A 21,162-nucleotide genomic window follows, 5' to 3' on the forward strand; every position below is an offset into this window, starting at 1 on the left:
TAGCAAATGTCTCCCGTTAGGCAAATTTGTATAGAAGAGTTAAGATTCCAAATAATACAACTAGAAACTGTTGCTACGACTCATCTATGAGGGTTGGCATCTGTACTATATTTTTTTTTTCTTCCTAAAATCATGTTAAGTATTGTGTAGGTCCTTTCTGAAGTTCCCATTCATGTAACTTTCCTCTTAATTTTAAATTTCCACGCTGCAAGACATTATGTCAATTTCTTTCAGTGATATCGCTTCAAAATCAAACACTTTCGAGAGCATTTGGTTTCCGAATGTGATAGCTTTAGAAATGCATTCTGAAATGGGTCCAAAGTATGTGGGAAAACAGAAGATATCTATTTAGCATACCCAGCAAGGGAGTTAATTATGACTAAGCTCCAATGACAAGTCCAGTGAGTTCTCCAACCTGCATCAGTAATCAGAGAGAAGGATAGAATAAGTGAAATTCTAAAGTCCTAGGACCTTCACATTTAAACAAGCAGTGATTACTAACATGTCGATTATTCACTGCAATGCCTGCAACAGCTAACATGAGGTATAAAGTGATCAAGAATTCTAATCCAAGAGACTGCAAATCTGAGCCAGCTGGAATTGTTCCCAGAAACTGAGGTTGCTCTTCCTGGAACATTAATCTCACAGTGCCAGTTGCTAGAGTTGCACCTGCGACGTGTGCTGATGCATATGCTGGCACCTGAAAAAATAGATTAGCTCAAACAATGACCAGAAACATCCTTAAATATTTTTGGATGTTGTTAGTCCTTTCTTGCTCATACCTGTTGTATTTTGGGTAACTGAGAATGGAGAAATTTAATGTCTCCATGCAATCCTCTTACATGTAGCAAAAGCAATGGTGACAGCAGGGTTAAAATGGGCACCAGGAACTTGCCCAACAGTGTAAATCATAACCATCACATCCAAACCCCTGAAAACTGCTATTCCTAGAATATTCATGTTCTTGTTCACCACCATTGCAGCAGAACCAGCAAACATCAATAAGCAGGTGCCTAAAAGCTCCGCCACTAACTGCATTGAAAAGAAAATATTATTCATCAAGGGGAGCCTTGGCGTAACTGGTAAAGTTGCTGCCATGTGACCAGGAGGTCACGGGTTCGAGCCGTGGAAACAGCCTCTTGCGGAAATGCAAGGTAAGGCTGCGTACAATAGACCCTTGTGGTCCGGCTCTTCCCCGGACCCCGCGCATAGCGAGAGCTTAGTGAACCGGGCTGCCCTTTCAATCGACTCCATATCATATGTGCTATATGCATGTTATTACATGGACAATTATTTTGCCTTATAACTCTGTCAATGGATGTGACATGGTTTCAGGTGTTTGTGGCGATAGGCCAGTCCAAAGAGACTCACAACATGGTGCAAAACTATCTGCTTTTAGGTACAATTTTTTTTTCCAAAATGCCTCACGCCATTAAAAGTATCACTACCTTATATAAATAGCTAAGCTCGTTTTTCTTATCAACTTTTAATGTGAGACTTTGTTCGTACACCTAACATTGGTACAATAAACCACTTGTTAGAAGGTGAAGGTACTTGTGTGGTACTTATGGCATTATCCACAATTTATAGCTCAAGTTGATGAAAGATAACTGAGATACCTTCAATTTTCAAGATGTAAAGTCCTTAGTAGAATGAAAATTAATTATGTGAAGTATCAAAGAGTTGGAAGAGTGAGTTTACCTGTTGAGTAAAGCTTATAGTTTCAGAGCAGCCTGAGGAAAGTGAGGAGGAATCACCAAGTTTCTTGGATACCAAACATGGACAAGAAAAGAATATGATGCACATTATCATCTTTGATATCTAAAGCTGTTGCATGACTGATAGTAATATCTGATATCTCAGCCATTCTTGAACTCTCAAGCATTAGAAAAATATGATTTCACTTAATTCCCCTCAGACTGTAGAGCTATGAGGAATTTATTTGTTTTTCATTAAGGTGAGGTGTGGTGGGAGATCATGACATGGTGGAAATTTGGAACTGGAAACATGAATTGCCTTCAAAAATTTTTAGTGCTCCCTTTTGGAAACACCCACTTTTCACCCTTGCTAATGTAAGTTTTACATAAGAAACCACAGTTTGTGAATGGAAAATGACCAATATGTTTAAACTTATATGTAATAAACAAAAATTTAAAAAAGCCCAAGGGTTTGAGGAAAATAATGCAAAAGTCCAAATGCTCAAGTAGAAAATCCAATACTTTGTTCTCTTAATGCCAATAATTTTATTGTTTGGGTAGTTCTGATGGTAAAGTGATTGTGCCACTAAAGTAAAGTTTCACTAAATTGCTATGTATACTCAAAGATCTAAAGATGTTAATCAAGCACATTTTATTTCTCTGATACATTGAACCTTCTATTTTCCGCAGTTTTTGCTGCTACCGTCTAGAAGTTACGATTTTTCTCCATTTTTACATCTACGCCAAATTGTAAATTTTTAAGCGTGTGTTTGGTATGGAGGAAATCATTTTCTGAGAAAATGTTTTTAATTTTCTTAAGTTTGATCGGTCAAAATTTTAGAAAAATTCTTTCCTAAACAAGTTCCTTAAAAATCAGGAAAATGACTTCCCTTCATGTTAATTATCTTCTCCCCATCCCAACATCCCACTCCCGCCCCCAACCCACCTCAGTCCACCCCGCGCATTGTTTGCCTAGATCATATATAAATGCTCTTGGCACAATATTTTCTGCTTACCCACCAAACACCAGAAAATAAGTAAGAAAATCACATTTTTCTCCCAAGGAAAACATTCTAAGAAAACATTTACCTTTTTACCAAACACACTCTGAATTCCAATTACACGATATCCTTTCTTGATGTAACGTTGACCACGTATCTGATTATGTTAGAAACGAGAATTATAGATTTGGGTACGTCCTATTAGCTATTCTATTAATTTTAATCAGTATATAATTAGAATGGAAGTGGTCAAAGAATCAAAATACTACCTTGGTGCAAACAAAATATAACAATGAAATAGAATTATTGCCAAAAGCTAGCTGCCAAAGATGCTGAGATGGTCGATCCTTTCTTACCATAAAAGGAAATATTCCCATAGGATTTCTCCAAGATTTTCCCAAAATTGTGGATATTCGGAAAAAAAAAAAAACAGTTTTCCTTTGTGATGACTTTCTAAATTAGTTTCGCAATTCATCAGGTACCTTACAGTAAACGTGTCAACCGGTCCGGTTTAACCGGTTCAAACCGGTAACCGGACCGATAAAACCGGAACCGGTAGAACCGGTTAACCAGTTCCGGTTAACCGTTTATTTCTTACCGGAACCGGACCGGTTAAACCGGTGAAATTAAAAAAAAAAAAAAAAATATAGCCGTCGCTGCTGGGCTTATGGATCGTTGGCAAAAGTCCATTTGCAAAAATGGCCGTTGCCAAACGGCCATAAATTCATTTTTTGCCCCCCCCCCCCCCCCCCCCAAACCCTCCAAACTTTTTTTTTTAACACTTTAACCCATTCCCCAACCCTATATAAACCCTTCTTCATTTTCATTTTAATCCACACCAATTCACTCTTCTCTTTCTCTCAAATCTCAATCTCTCAATTATAGTTACTTTGCAATAATTAGCCACTTTAAATTTCTCTCAAATAAATATTATAGTCTTATTATAGTTTCAATTATTAATTTTACAATTATAATATTATTGGTGGAGTTGGTGATTTTGCAACAATCCGAAGTAGCTTTGGTGGATTTGCAATTCTAGCCGCCTTCACTTTGTTGGAAATTAATTCGGCAATTTGGTACCTTCATTCCAACTCTATCTTTATTTTTCGCAATTTAATTTGTTGCAATTTATTTTCTTGTGATTTAAATTAATTCTATTTAATAATGGCAAAGAGATTTAGACGTGGTGCCGGTAGTAGTAGTGGTATTGTTAGGGGTGGGCTTAATGAGGAAACATTTGTGGAAGAAACACCTAATTTAGGTATTGATGTTGGTGGAAATAATCCACTTTTAGGTCATGAGGCAATGCAACAATATTTTACCGACACTTTTAATGAAATTGATAATGATGATGATGATGATGAAACACAACCCCCCGAAAATCCCATAGGAGATACATGTCCTGCACAATCACATACACAAGACAAACCGCCTAGAACTCGTAAGCCAACCGCAAAAATTTGGAAATTTATGACTAAGAATAGAGAAAACCAATCAGCTACATGTACCCTATGTGGACAAGTATTTAGTTTTAAGCAAGGAACTAGTAAGGATGGTGGAACGGGTACACTAAATGGTCATATGAGAAGCAAACATATGGATGTTTGGGGAGAGCAAACGGGTTCAAATGTGGGGGGTATTCAAATGACGATAGACCCACGAACTGGTAGAAATTTTAAGTATGACAAGAAAAAAGAGCGTGTAGAAATAGCTAAAATGGTAGCTTATGATTGTTTACCATTTTCCTTTCCTTCGGGTTTTGGGTTTATTACTTACATTCAACGTTGTTATAATCCGTTATTTGAGGATATTCCTAGAAGTACTTGTAGAGCGAATGTTATAGATTTATATAAAAAATATAAATTTTATTTGCGCTATGTATTTAATTATTTAAATTGTAATGTTTCTCTTACTGCTGATTTGGGTCTTAGTCTTAACAAGTTTGATTTTTTTTGCTATTACATGTCATTGGGTTAATGACAATTGGGTTATGCAAAAAAGAATTATAGCTTTTTTATATGATGAAGGAAAAGGTCGTCACGATGGAAAAATTTTAGCGGATTCAATGGCTACTATAATGAGATTTTTTAATATTTATAGAAAAACACTTTGTATTGCTTTAGATAATGTTTCTAATAATACAAAGGCAATTGGTCTTTTAAAAAGAGAAATAAACCCTCCGCTAAGAAATATTTTTCATGTAAGATGTAGTTGTCACATTTTAAATTTAATTGTTAAAGATGGTCTTGTGTGTTTTGACGATTCTATTCAAAAAGTTAGAGATGCGGTTGCGTTTCTTTTTTGTAATGCTAATAGGACAAGACTTAGAGATTTTAAGAATGCTTGTGTGGAAAATAACCTTAGACCTAGGAAAATTCAAGTAGAAATTGAGACTAGGTGGAACTACACTTACATTATGCTACAACAAGCATATGAGTATAAGATTCCCATACAACAAGTTCACAATAAATTTAATATTGATAGTGATGATTGGTTAAATTTTTCGCATTGGGAAGATGTTAAAGAATGTGTTGAACTTTTAGAATTTTTTTATAATGCAACTCTTGTTTTTTCTAGACAATTCTATCCCACGGTAACCGAAATTTTAGCCTACTTAGCGGAAATAGCTAGAGTTTTACAAGAATATAAATATAAACCCGGTTATCAAGCGGCTATTTTTGAAATGATAATCAAATTTAAGAAGTATTTTTTTCCCATCCCAACTTTATTTATTTTGGGTTCTCTTCTAAATCCTTGTTTAAAAGTGTCTTATACTAAAGCATTAGTTGGTCAAATTTATACATTTTTAGAAATTGAACCGGGAGTTCAACCATCTTTAGCTGAAGCCGAACTAGCTATTGATGACGAGTTTAGAAAAGTTTTTACTCATTATTCTAATTTGGAAGAACGTGCTACACCCGTTGCTCCACGCCCTACTACTTCTCAAAGTAGCAAAAAGGGTTTGTCGGGTTTGTCGCATTTAAAAGTTTTACATTCACAGCCAACTTCTTCTTGTAATGCAAACTTTGATGAATATAACTTTTATTTGATGCAGCCAAATGTGGATATCAAGGAACTGGATGAATTGGACGTCTTAGCATGATGGAAGAAGTACAAGACAAGTTATCCGATACTCTCAAGAATGACTCGAGATATCCTTACGGTTCAAGTATCAACCGTGGCTTCGGAGAGCGCATTTAGCTAAGGAAGACAGCAAATTGAAGACCATAGACATTCATTATTCGGCTTTAGCTTGCAAGTACTAGTGTGCATTCGCGATTGGATTAGATCGGAGCGACGCAACCAAAACTCAGAAGCGGAGGAAGGCGAAGAGGAAGAAATTGAAGATTTGATAGCAAGTGGACCGGACCAAATGGAAGACTTTGAAGATATTTCCATGGCCGAATACGATATGGGGGAAATTAATTAAATGATTCAGAATTGGTGATTTTATTATTCTACTATTTCTTTACAACTCATGTATTATTTGCAAGTTAAAAAAAACTACAACTTGCAAATAAATGTTATCCAAGAATGAATAAAATATATGGCTCATTGAGCTTTCTTCTATTTACTTGTGTTCATATTTTTACTTTTATTAAGTTAGGAATATACCTAAAATATACTAAGAATATACTTATAATATACATCTACTTAAATTAAAAACTACAAAGCTATATACTTGAAAAATAACTAAAATATATTAAGAATATATATTATAGTATAGCATATAAGTATAACTTAAACATATATATATACTATATATATATATATATATATATATGTATACTATATGTATACTATATGTTTAAGTATAGTATATGTATACTTAAACATATACTATATATTATAAGTATATTCTTAATATATTTTAGTTATTTTTCAAGTATATACACGTATATGCTGTATTGTTGATTTGCTGTTAGCCTGTTAGTCAGTAAATATTTAAACTTTACTTATAAACTTATATAACATATGTAAATATACCTACAATATACTAATAAATACTATAATATATATATACTATACGACAAAAAAAAAAAAAAAAAGGGTTTTGGACTGTTTGAACCGGACCGGTTCCGGTTTTGGTTTTGTAACCGGTAAACTGGAACCGGTGGCCGGTTCCGATATTTTAACTGGAAACCGGCCGGTTCCGTAACCGGTTACCGGTCCGGTCCGGGTTGACCCGGTTAACGGGCTTACCTTGCAGGACCAAAGTGGTCGTCTGTCACCTGATTAATGCCTAACAATGCAGTTGTCATTAGCCATATAACTTATCGAGTGTATAATAAAGTTACCTTAGTTGCCAAAAAGTTGTCCTTTCTAAAGAACTTTTCAAAGGTCTCAGTGACTCTGACCAGTCGTATTAATTGAAAGAAAACTTGCTAATGGTAATAAACGAGACAAAAGTTTTTCACTTCTACAAAGATAATAATGGGGTGAATCACCACTCCAAGAATGGAAAAGAGAGAACAAGACATTTATATATTTTTGCTAAAAAGACAACACCAAGCAAGCAGTCAAATCAGAGAATATCATGTTTATCCTCTATCGCAAATTATGTTTTATTTTTTGTTTTCTTTGATTAATTCTTTGTCAGACATTTTCTTAATATTTTAATTAAAGTTAAACTTGATATAGATTGTCAAGAAATCTAGTTATAACTGCAGGGAATCATCTTATGATTATGATGATTGAACAGTTGAAACAGACTTCTTAACTTTAGATAGTCTAAATAGCAATAATTCACCCTTAATTTATCACCCCTTTTCCTCTTGCCGTTTAACTAATATGTGGTTAAATTCGCCAAATGAATCTTGCTGAACTATGCAAGTTAGGCCATTTGTCATGATTCTAGTACTCAGCTTACTATTGTTTGTCAAGATTCAACATTTTGAACTCAAATGATGCAATGTTACTTTAATCTTAATTCTATAATTTTTATGAAAGTTCCCAATATTACAGTAATTATCTATGGACGTTGTTATAATTTACGAAAACTCAAGTTTCTCATTTCTAGATAATTTTTCTTCACTCAACATGTTACAATGTGATAACAAGTTGGTGTCAAAGTTGCAACAAAGTGACGTTTAAAGATGAAACAAATCCTTAAACTGTTAAACAAGCCACTGTAAATTCCAACGTTGACAAATTTAAAACTTCATTAGATTATTTTACAAATTACAGCGAGTTTCTTTTCGTATACAAAAGTCAAAGTAGACTAATTGGAACAGATTTTTCTTTCTTTATATATTTATCAAAAGAAGAAAAAAACAACTTTTTCATTTTCTAATTGGATCCATTACGTGCTAGACTTTTGGACTTGAGAAAAGATCCACTTTTGGTAATCTCACGTAAAGGCTTATCAGTGAATCTGATGATATTATAGACCCAAGCACCTGCTATGGCACCAGCTGTTGGGCCTAAAATGTAAACCCATAAACCTCTGTAATGACTTGACACTATTGCTGGGCCCAAACTCCTTGCTGGGTTCATTGAAGCACCTGATATTGGCCTGTTCAATCCACCACATTATCCATACTTTATTATTAGAAAGAAGAACAATAACATGACAAGTAATTCTCTTAACAAATTGATTTTTAATTGGTATGACTTTAAATTAACGGTGAGATAGAGAACCCTACTCTACTTCTATACGAGCTGCACTGTTTTTTTTTTTTTATCACTCGGTGTCTGATACTCACTTTGGGATTGGATTAATTCGAGAAGTCGAATGAAATCCATTCTACCAAAAGCGACTCTAGATCTCATTTATCATAAAATAAGGGAGTTGTCAAACTCTTTAAATACCAAAAAGAAAAAAAGAGTTCTGTTTTTGGTCAAAAGTATATAGAAAAAGAAAAAAGGAATTTGCTTTTCTAAAACAAAAACCGTGTATTTTTTGTACACGAGGATGTACTCATGTACATGTTGTCACAGTCTAATAGGCAAATGGTCAAAGATTTGGACACCCTCTATCCAAATATTTTTGGGTCTTTTCCACACAATAAGGTCTTTGGTTATACAAATAATAAAAAATAAAAATAAAAAGAGAAAGCAATACGCAAATTACGTAATTACCCGGCAAACATCACATTAAGCAACACGGTTGCCCCCACAGCAAGACCAGCAAGTTCCCCAATCTGCAATAATTAACCGCAACAAAAAGAAATTAAGCAATCATGGGATAATAATGATGTAGAAGAGTCCACGTACAACTAAATAAATCAGATTATTGAACTAAGTCACAATCTCCTTACTAGTTTAATCATGATTATTGACTACACTTTGCGTACAATGCCATTAGTGAATAACTTATTGTACATTAATAATTGCGAGAAGAAAAATTAAATTAATGCATTCACAAGAAAAGTACGTACGTAGGAAACTAGCTGGATTAATTGGCTATTCAAGATCTTGTCCTTAACTGTTTTTATTAAGTTTAAATATTAGACGTTTAGAGTAATTAAAAAATGAGATTTAAAAAGAGGACTTACAGCTCTATTATCAGTAGCGACACCAGAAATGACAAACATAAGATAAAATGTGATTATAAATTCAAGAACAAGAGATTGAATGTCTGATCCAGAGGGTGAGGTTCCAACAAAGTGATCATGTTTCCCATTAAATATTAATCGTAGGGTCCCACTTGCCAAGGTTGATCCAATAACTTGAGCTGCCACGTAAGCTGGTACCTGTCATATTATATGAAATAAATGCTTATCAGTTATAGGTTAGAAAAAGACAGTGAAACCCTTTAATGTTCTCAACTAATCAAAACTAACAAGACCTGCAGTTTGGAAGTAATAAAACTTGGAAAGTTTTACAAGAAAAAAACTTGGAAATAGTCATATTGATCATTTTAAATCCGTGAGTCAATGTGTACGCGTAATGAGAAGAAATAAATTCAAATAGTATTGAGCTATATATATAGGCTCGTAAAGTCGTAATAAAAATACATGAAGAATAGTCGTTATCTAAGTCTACAGACAGTACCATAACCAATGGTTTATTATTGCACATGAGATACTTGAACTAAATTTTACAACGAGAATATACTTCAACTGTAAGTACCTTAATAAAGTACAAACCAACATTTTCTCATATGAAAACTAATTTTCTATTTACATTGCAAAATTGTGACTCGCAGCGGAGGCATGATTTTTCATAAGAGATTCATTATCTATTGTATACGTAAAAAGAATTGACATTATACACACATAGTATTTTCTGACAAAGGTTCCAGCTCAACCCCTGATTGTGACGAATCATTTAGGTATTTGTACTTTGTGAATTGTGATGTAGATATAAACATGGTATAGGCATTGTCACCCATATAAGTAGAAGTTTGAGAACATTATATTACTACCTCAAACTAACAAAATGATTACTCCCTCCGTCCCAATTTGTTTGAAGGTTGATCAGTTTGGGGAGTCAACTAATTTTTTCTTCCAGTATTTTATGATGAAATTTTCATATTTGAAAATTACATAAAAGATATTATAAATCTGCATAATTAATAATTCACAATATATGAAAAGAGTTGGAGAAAATCGCAGTGAAAGAATTAAAGAACTGTTGACTCTCCCAAACTTTCAAATAAATTGGACCAGAGAGAGTACTATATATGTTGTCAAACCCAATGAACTCAAATGTTGAAGATTCAATTTATAGGAAAAACAGAAGTGATGGAGAATGTAATAAAGGGGTACCTGTTTCCAAGGAAACCTTTTGTTAGATGCAAAGGCAATGGTAACAGCAGGGTTAAAATGAGCACCAGAAATGTGGCCAACAGAGTAAACCATAACCATCACCACCAGCCCCCACACTATAGATATACCGGGAAAAGTCACCATTCCTTTGTCTGCATTCACTGCCACTGACCCACACCCCGCAAATATCAAGAAATACGTCCCTAATGTCTCCGCTATTATCTGTTTAATGGGGAAAAAAAACAGCAATAATAAACTGGCCTGGTAATTTAATTTGATAGTGTATTCAGACGCGGTTATTTGAAGAAATTTATGTTCCTGCTAACATTAATAATGCATGTGTCCTCAATTACAAAGTAAGACGAAATTCAGCGGAATTTAGTTCTACCATGAGTTCAGTTCCGTAGAGCACTAGCTCATACACAATCAATCAGACAAAATAACACATTGTTTTTTTTTTATTTTTCAAACATTTTTGAGGTTTTTATAGGCCTTGAAAGTCTTTTTCTTTGAAAAAACTGGAAGAATTCTATGGATTAAGGAAATTGTTGTCGACCCTTTATCATTCACTAGTTCTCAGCAACCTTTTATCCAAAAGAAGTTGTCAAAAGTACTATTGTTTTATTTTAGTTTACAAGAAATTAAGATAAACATAAAAAATCACCTTTTGGATGAAGGGAACAGTGATAAAGTTGCAGGTTGAGCTTGATGAAGAATCTTGATGATGTGATGCTGAATTAGCAGAAGTCTTGTTGTTGAAATCATCATCTCCAATATTCAAACTCACTGATATGTGGTTTCCATTAGCCCCTGCAGCTATCTGTTGATCACCCATAATTTGAACTTAGTTGAAGAAAAGAGGGGGTGATATATATGGACTTATAGTTTTATACCAATATAGGAAGAAGTGAACAAACAAAAATCTCACAACTTCTCCAATTTATAAATACAAATCCGGTTAAGGAGAGAGAAAGAAAAGAGACCAAAAGGATGGGAAGAGAGAGAGTGAGAGAGAGAGGGGAATGGAGCTTCTTATGTTTTTTATTTTAATTAGTTTCTTTTCGGAGAGATCAATGCTATTGACATAGAGCATGTTTGGATGGATTTATGCCTATAAGCTGCAAATTAAAAAAAATAAGTTAGGGTAGTCTAACTATTTTTTTTTGGCTTATAAGCTGAAACAGCTTATAAGCTGCTTTAGGTAAGCTAAGTCAAATGGGCCCAATTGTTTTTTTGAGCTTATTTTAAGCACAAAATGACTTTAAGCTGATCAGTCAAACACTCAAAAAAGCTAAAAACAACTTATAAGCAACTTAAAAGCCAATCCAAACGGGCTCATAATTTGATTTAAGAGATCCAGCTCATCTTTGTTATTTCCCCTCTCTCCCTCTTTTATATCCTCAGTCCTAGTTTATCTGGTCAATCTTTTTTAATCTATTTAAAAAAAAAAAAACATTACTCTTCCGTTTCAATTTACGTGATACTTTTTCATTTTTTGAGAGCTAAGTTGACTAAACTTTGAAGTTAAGTTGAATTAGATTAACTCAATATTTTAAGATTAAAATTTATATATTTGAAAATTAAATGAAAAATACTATAAGCTGTAACTTTTTTCAAATCAATTTGGTGAAAAAATATATCTTAAAATGTTGGTCAAAATATTATACAGTTTGAACATCAGAAAGTGAAAAGTATCACATATTGGAATATATGAATTATATTTTTATGTTTAAACATAATTTAATTTAATTGTAGTTCTTGTATTTTACGCATAATTAGATACTTTACCAGTTATGATACAAATATTTATAACTTGTTTTAGTCTTTAAGATCATATGTTTTAAAAATATTATTTTAAAAAATTTCATGCTCAATTATATATCACATAAAGTAGAATAAAAGAAGTAATAGTAAATATGAAAGGATCACCTGCGAAACATGAAAAGCGACATGTCACAGCAGATAAAATTGCATTGAGAAGAGTCCCACATCGGGGATCAAAGAGATGGATGGTGTCTTTATATTGCTTGCCCAATTTGTGTTTTTAAATTAAATATTTTTTAGTTGAGTTAGGTTCAAAATTTATTTTAAAAATTCGGGCATATAATTTGATTTAATTTTTTAACAAGAGGCATGAACATTTATTATTATTAGGAAAGGCAGGAAATTATTGAAACTATGACGTATTTATTAAATCTGTTAAGATGGGCATTGAAGGCTGATCCAACAACCCACCGGTAATACAGAAAAGTTATGAATGCAATAGAGAAACTTTTAATTTTCACAACCATTAACCAACTTGCCTATTATCCATATGGCAAATGGTAACTTATTTTTCGTCGTTTTCCATAACTCTGGAAAGATGAAAATCACTAGAAAGGATAGAAACAAACTTAACTATAGGTAATTAGTTATAGCGATAACCAATTCTTATCAAACTGGCATTTTTCACTTCGAGTACTTTCATTTCATTTGAATAAAACACTTGGGATTTTTTATTTTATTTTTTACTAAATTAAAGGAAAATTTTCAAAATTGGCCTTGAAATATTCTACTTGTCATAAATTTGTCTCCCGTTCTTTGCTTCTCCCTCTATCGGTTGTCCAACTTGACTCATACATTTGCCGTGATGAAGCCACATAAGTGTACAAACAAAAGATCCATATTTCGACAACATAGCAAATCAAAACCATGTCGTCTATATTCCAAGATCACTTGGCATACTATGAATACCATAAAACAAATTAGTTAATACTCAGTTTTAAGTACTTTCATTCAGTAGTTTATTAATGCAGAATAAATATTAATGCTGAATATTCTTAGAATTTATCTGCATATGTTTGAACGTCGTTAGTACTGAATATTACGGTTAGGAATTGCCCTGAATTTTCTATCTTATTTGGATTCTACACCATAATTGTGTTTTACCCCAAAAAGGTTAACTTGGTGGAAAATATTTTCATAGTAGAAAAGGACTCCTCCATGTCTACCCTTTTTCTTGGAGGAGACGTTTCAAACATCTGTAAATAGAAGATCTTTCTTTTCGTAGAAACATGGTTTCTTCTCATACAGAAACACGGAAAAAAAACACACACACACAATAGTATCCACAATGTAATCATTAAAGAGTCTTGTTTAGGGGGAGATTTTTCTCTCATAGTTTTATGATTGTCTTGAAATTAGGTTTTTCATATATAGGTCGATCAATTGATCAAACACTAATAGAATATTATGTCTTTTTTAGTATATTTTATTTGTTGTCCGATTTATTGAGTTCAAGGTTTGCAATTATGAACTTCTGCATGACGCTCGATTATTTCGATTTCAATAAGTGGTATTCGAGCCAATGGTTTAACTAGGTGGAAGAAGGGTTCAAGGTAGATACAAATCAAGCTACAGACCAAGTTCACGATAATGAAGATTTTGTACGGCTATATGTGGAGGACAATTTTCAACAATTCTGTTGCTGCATATTTTTAAAACAAAAATTATTTTTAACTCATATTTATTTTTAACGTATGAGCTCAAATTTTTCACCCTTTGCTTACTTTAAACGCTTGGGCCAATTTCAACCCTTGTTCACTTTTAGCGCATGGAATCCACTTTCAACTTGTGCTCACTTTAAAGCACAAGGCTCAAATTTTCAACCATACCTACTTTTAACCATGACAAGCAACAATGATGAAGATTATGTGAAGAAGGAAGATGAAGATTTTTTTGCCAGAAAATTCAGGCAAAGGGGATTTGTTAGTGATTGCCCTGAATTTCCTACTTTATTTGGGTTCTATTCCATGATTGTGTTTTACTCCAAAAAGGTTAATGTCACGACCCAACCCCGTGGGCCGCGACTGGCATCCTAACTGGATACCCATACGTACCTACCTGACAGAATCGGCGTACCTAACAGAATATTTCAAATAGGTGTTTACAGATTCAAGCCAATACAGATACGGTGCGCGCGAAAATATATATATAAATGCATACTGAAACTTTTGCATAAGCCGATGAGGCTAACATAACAGACAGAGTCACAAACTCGTACGCACCTACCTGAACAGATGTAACCCGTAACCCACATACATATCTACAGGCCTCTAACAGACATACAGAGTCATATGACGGGACAGGGCCCCGCCATACCCAAAATTATCATACATACAGAATATACAGATGTCAGAAGATATATACCAAAAGTATTCGCTCCGGATCAAGGGAGCTCTTCAAAATAGCAGAATCTGAGCCCTAGACTGGCGATGTATCTCCAGGTGCGTCTGTACCTGCGGGCATGTAACGCAGCCCTCGAAGAACCGGGGGTCAGTATGAAAAATGTATCGAGTATGTAAAGCAGAAATATAACAAGCATAATCATAGTCTGAACTAGAAGCACAGAGTTATAGCGGACAGAACCATAAGTGAAACGGACGGACAGAATCATAATCCATACGGACAGACAGAATCATAATCCATACAGACATACCGAATCATAATCCATACGGACATACAGACATAATCGTAATCCAGACGGACAGACAAAAGTATGCCGGACAGAATTATGCATGCAGAGTCATACAGAATCATACAGAGTCATGTGCTTATATAAATACTGATAGCACATACATACATACATACAGATCCCGACCCTGTCATGGGGGCGCGGTAAACAGAACCCGGCCCTCTTAGTACGGGACGCGGTGGACAGACAGAATCAGATCAGATCATATGCCATCCTGGCCGCCATCCCCATACACAGATCATAATATCATACAGATATAAACAGATCCCGGCCCACACACCGAGAGACGCGGTGAACAATGCAGAGGAATATGCACGATAACAGAACCTGGCCCGGGACGCAGTGAAGGAAGCATTGAGACATCCACGAGCAGATTAATAAGAAACCACACACATACAGACTAAATCAAACTGAAGTATGCCAAGCGGCGAGTCAAATCAGAGTATTCGGATGGTATTCATAATACGCGCCTATATCCTACTTGGGAAGGCACGACGGATTATTACCAGAATCAGATTTCCAGATGTCAAAACCATTTTGTAAGATTTATATATAAAAGTTGTCAAATCGAGATCAGAATAATAGTCCAGATGTTACTTGTGAAAATCGGACAGAAATGAGACAATTTAGATCATACAATAGGTATCGGGGCTCCGTGGGCCCACCTCGGACCAACTCGAGGCGACATACGTAAATTACTGATAATAGACCTTATGAGGTCATCCATAATCATATGGAAGTATTCCAACTCCGTTTAGGAAAGTTTTATACAAAAGTTCACTTTAGGGGCAAGTTATAAGAAAAATGATTCAATCTTACTGAAGGAAGTGGAGCGGATTTCCATCTCGAATTCCGAGGAACGGAGTCGTATTTAAGGCTCGCGGCCGAGCCTATTATGTTCAGAACATGCCTAAGAATGAAGGGGTAGGCTTTACATACCTCGATTGCGTCTTACGCTCGCTTGGTTTCGATTCCAATTTTGTCCAGAATCTACAAATGGTCAAGTTTGCCAAATGTCAAATTCAAGCTTTTCAATAATCCAAACTTATTACATACTTGCCTACCGAAATTTCGGCAGCATTTTCCCTATATATATATCATCCCCGAGACTTAGCTCGGCTTAATTTATCAACACAGCAACCCAGAAACAACATCAATAACAACAACAAGCATTACAAGACACCTAATATGGCATAACTAGCCATCTTTCCGACATAACATAACATCTTCCATTCCAACCTTACACTTTCAAACCAATCTTACCATTTTCATATTCATCACTCATCAAGATCATTACAACATGAATCGGAGGCATATCATATCGTTTTCACCAAATATACATAAGATATACGCAATATACAAGTTTCCTACTAAGGGCATATTTCACCCGCAACTTCCAATCTTTAGCATAAACATCCATAGCACATTCTTACAATTTCATTCCCTTAATCACATAAACTATACTAAAATCATCTACTTTCCGACAACCAATTAACAACACTTTTTCTCATTTTCATCACAAGATTACCACACAATTAACATACTAATTATAACAAATCCATGTTCTCTCCAACATATAGCACTACACGGCCACACACACATATTTATACATTCACACGGCCATGCACTAAAATTTCCAACTTTCACTAATTCATTCAACTTTCATTTCTAATACAAATTTCATCATCACCACAACTAGATTATAACATAAATTCGACTCATCATAAGTATAGAACACACACACACACACACACACGGTCAAAACCTCCCACACGGCCAACACATATTCATACATATAACACACAAGTTTCATACTCCTTACTCAATTCCACACTCTACAACATGCATACACCTTCCATAACATAACAAAGGCATGAAATTCTTACCTTTTCTTCAAATTCTTCACTTGCCACTAGAGTTGTCCTCTTGCCAAAATAATTATACCAAGTTGTAGAGAATCTTGAGCTTGGTAATAATCCCACAAGAAATGAATTTTTGAACCCAAGATTAGGCTCCAAGATTTTTTTTTTTCTTTCTTTCCTTTTCTTTCTTTCTAGCCGTGAGCCTCTCTCATTTTTTGTTCTTGATTTTACTTGAAGCTTCTAATTGATAAAGATGACTTGCACATAATATGGTCCCTTATCCTTAATTATCACATGGAAATTAATTCCATGGACTTGGGCCAACCTATGGCCGGTTGGGCTCTCCCATTTTGGGCCTCATTTCTCTTATATTTTTTTGAGTCCAATTGGTTACATGTTGTAATTCATGAAGCAAATTTTCAAAATTCCAATTTTGCCCTTGGCCTCCTTTCGTTATTCCACACCAATATATTCATAGCCGACACATCCATACCAAGTAAGGTCCAAATATGGCCTTATTCATTACAAGTCAAGTTATCTCAATTTTTTTTTCCGAACATGCAAAAATGCCGGATGTAACAGTTAACTTGGTGGAAAAGATTTTCATAGTAGAAAATGACATCCTTTTTTGGAGGAGACGTTTCAAACATCGATAAATAGAAGATCTTTCTTCTCATACAGAAACACGAAAACACACACACAATAGCATCCACAATGTAGTCATTAAGGGCCTGTTTGGAAAGCCACCCATGTAATTGAAATTGGGTGAAATTACACAGTTTGACCTTTTTTGGCCAAGTAATTACACAGTTAGGTGGGAATTAGGTGTAATTACACTCTCTAATTCTCGGGGTGGAGGGGTGGGGGTGGGGGTGGGGAGTTGAGAATTGGGTGTAATTACAAAGTTACTTTTTAGTTTGTTTCTTTTTAGTTTATTTTAATTTCTTTTGATTTTTAATTTATTTTTTATTTCTATTATTTTATTTTTATTTTTATTTTACTTTTTAATTATTTTTATTTTTTAAAATGTTTTTTTTATATTGTTTATTTTTCATTTCCTTTCTTCTCATTCCCAACCTTTACTTCTTGTGGTTCCATGTAATTGCTCGTATTTTTTTTATTTTTTTATTTTATTCATTTAGCATAACCGTATTATTGTTCTAATTTTTGAAACTACACCTCTTAATATTGGAAAGAATGAGTCATTAACAAACTTGGCATATAACGAGTGATGTTATTAAAGTAGAATTCGTTGTGAATGAGGTTATAGATCTATATTTTTTCTTTCTTTTGAATTATTTATGTAAGTTACGTTGGAACTTACTTATGTAATGTTGGAATTTGAATTTAGGTTATATTTTCAATTTTAAGTTATTTGCTTTCACATTGCATGTTGTTTATTTTTCACTTACATTTGATGGACTTTTTGTGTCAAACATTTCAATACTGTTATGGCATTATATTTATAAATATTATTTTTTTGTCAAACATCTAATCCATGACGTTCTCACAACAAAAGTCTTCTTTTAAATTTTATAATTAATTAAAATTAAATATTACTGTATTAATTTGAAAAAAAATATCAATTATTTTTGACAATATTAGTTACAAATATATGATTATTAATTAATATATTTTCAAGAAACAATGTGTTATTACATAACTAATTTAATATCATTTATAAAGGCAAGTATTTTTTAAATATTAATTTTAATTTTTTTTTATAATTTTATTTTATTTTAAAATTAAACTAACTGTGTAATTACACTTGTGCAAGAAAACAACACGCTTGTAATTACACTGTAATTATATTATGACAAACAAACAGGTCGTTGTAATTACAATACTGTGTAATTATTAAGCTGTGTAATTACTACCCTAGTAATTACACCAATTCCAATTACCAAGTGGCTTCCAAACAGGCCCTAAAGAGTCTTGTTTAGGGAGAGATTTTTCTCTCATAGTTTTATGATTTTCTTTAAATTAGGTTTTTTATATATGGGTCAATTGACCAAACACTATTAAAATATTATATCTTTTTTAGTATATTTTATTTATTGTCCGATTTATCGAGTTCAAGACCTACAATTATGGGCTTTCACATGACGTCCTATTATTTTGATCCCAAACATATACTACTCTTTGGTATAATGAGTCCGGAACCATAATACCCCTAGAAAAAATATTTTGAACCAAAATACCCTAACAATAAAAAAGGTTACAAAAGTACCTATAGCGCAGTAATTTACTGCGCTATAGCGGTAACGGGGACGGAGCCGTTAACTACTATAGCGTAGTAATTTGCTGCGCTATAGTGTCTACAGGGACATGATATAGCGCAGTAAATTGATGCGCTATAGGGCCTTTTTTTTTCCAGCCCTTTTAGTTAACCCTTCTTCCATTACACTTTTTAACGTATTTTGTCCACAGATTAATCATGCTTCGCGACCCCGAAACATCAATATTTTATATAGAACCCTACTTTTTTTTGTGCGATTAATAAGGTAGGATCAATACATCAAGGATACGCAGAAGTTCGGATGGCCGTTTTAGTGGCTGAAAAGTGCTCGAACGCCATTTTCGTTTGAAGGTTCGGTGACATTATCTTGAAGCTCTTTGCGAATACTTAAACTTGTTCATCAATTCAAAAGTTTCTCAAAATGACAGCATTCATACAAAAAAAATAAACTTAATTAAATTGCACCATTCATTCATAACCTTGAGTAGATGAAAATACTTAACATACTAATATTCTTCAAAATAACAGCATAAAATACAATCATCAAAGTAAGAAAAAATCTTAAAAAACATTCATCAATTAATGCCCTTGAGTTGATCTTCCCCCACCACTGCTAGATGTGCCACCACCACTAGAGGTACTTCCACCGCGAGATGTAGTTTGAGCACCATGTCGTAAGGGACACTTGCGCTTATCATGACCAACATAATTGCAAAATGAGCATTTTTTAGTGTATCTCCCCGGTGGAACATCCATTTCATTATGAATATGCGAGTATGCACTCTTTCTGAATTTACGGATAAATATTTTATTTGCAACCATTGAAAATGGATCCGGTGGCCAATAACTGTCACTGCCAAGTGGGTAGAACCTTCCAGCATACGTTCTTGCATAATTTTCAACTGTATAGTCCTCAGCCATGTACGAGGAGGCGTTCTTTCCCATTGTGATGAAACACTTGAAGGCATGAGAACATGGCATGTGATATGATTGTCACTTGCCGCATGTGCATGTTCTTGGAATCTCACAAATTGTGTGGACGTTACCTCCTTTACCTTGGTGTACACTTGTTGTGAGTTCAAATATGCACTCTGCAGAGTTGTTTTTTATAAGGTGTTTTAGTAATTACACTTGTGCAAACAAACAACACGCTTGTAATTACACTGTAATTATATTATGACAAACAAACAGGTCGTTGTAATTACAATACTGTGTAATTATTAAGCTGTGTAATTACTACCCTAGTAATTACACCAATTCCAATTACCAGGTGGCTTCCAAACATGCCCTAAAGAGTCTTGTTTAGGGAGAGATTTTTCTCTCATAGTTTTATGATTTTCTTTAAATTAGGTTTTTTATATATAGGTCAATTGACCAAACACTATTAAAATATTATATCTTTTTTAGTATATTTTATTTATTGTCCGATTTACCAAGTTCAAGACATACAATTATAGGTTTTCACATGACGTCCTATTATTTTGATTCCAAACATATACTACTCTTTGGTATAATCGGGTTTTGGGCTTGTTATGGTCGCTACTTTTCTCACCTACCTTTTTGATGCATCTTTTTCTGCACCTTTTATCATTTTTCCTTTTCAGGAGATTCTGGTCGGCCCTGCTGCTAGTGTGAAAGGATCTTATATCATATTATACAAATAATTACAACAAAATGAACATCAAAAGAAGAAAATTAACAACAACCAAATAAAAAAGAAAAAAGAGTACGGGTATGTTTAGTACTATGATGTAGCACGCTGGCAGAGCTAATAAGAGGGAAGGAGTTTCAACTTTAATTGGTTAATGAGTAAATATCTCAAAAGGTCATCCAACTATGTAGAATGATGTAGCAAAATTATTAAATTTTGTTTTATATCAACAAAGTTGCTCAATTTAGAACTTTTTTCTTATAAAATCACTCAATCAAATTTGTTATTAAAAAACTCCACCCCCCTTAACATTTTAGGTTGGGAAATAATACCCCCTTCACATTTTGAATGAGATAATAAACTCCAGTGATGTTAAACCAATGGCTAAAAATGAATTAAATTATTGCATATATTTTAAAAATGTCTTGATTGCTATTAATATAAAAAATTATGATTTAACTAATTTATCTTTTATTATATATTTTGT

The 21,162-nt window shown here is 33.7% G+C and overlaps 2 protein-coding genes across 2 annotated transcripts; both read right to left on the bottom strand.

Annotated features, from left to right (window-relative positions):
- Positions 1-379: 379 nt before the first annotated feature.
- LOC132624498 (aquaporin NIP1-1-like) lies at positions 380-1,867 on the bottom strand. Its single transcript, XM_060339267.1, has 4 exons — positions 1,805-1,867; positions 843-1,032; positions 503-693; positions 380-415 (listed from the first exon to the last, which is right to left on the bottom strand). Exons 1-4 carry the CDS (start codon positions 1,865-1,867, stop codon positions 380-382), a joined length of 480 nt encoding a protein of 159 aa, XP_060195250.1.
- A 5,965-nt stretch (positions 1,868-7,832) lies between these two features.
- LOC132623580 (aquaporin NIP1-1-like) lies at positions 7,833-11,447 on the bottom strand. Its single transcript, XM_060338358.1, has 5 exons — positions 11,075-11,447; positions 10,411-10,632; positions 9,196-9,393; positions 8,780-8,841; positions 7,833-8,213 (listed from the first exon to the last, which is right to left on the bottom strand). Exons 1-5 carry the CDS (start codon positions 11,243-11,245, stop codon positions 7,988-7,990), a joined length of 879 nt encoding a protein of 292 aa, XP_060194341.1. The 5' UTR covers positions 11,246-11,447; the 3' UTR covers positions 7,833-7,987.
- Between the last annotated feature and the right edge of the window lie 9,715 nt (positions 11,448-21,162).

Source organism: Lycium barbarum, chromosome 12 (assembly GCF_019175385.1).
Source record: "Lycium barbarum isolate Lr01 chromosome 12, ASM1917538v2, whole genome shotgun sequence".
Classification (NCBI taxonomy): Eukaryota; Viridiplantae; Streptophyta; class Magnoliopsida; order Solanales; family Solanaceae; genus Lycium; species Lycium barbarum.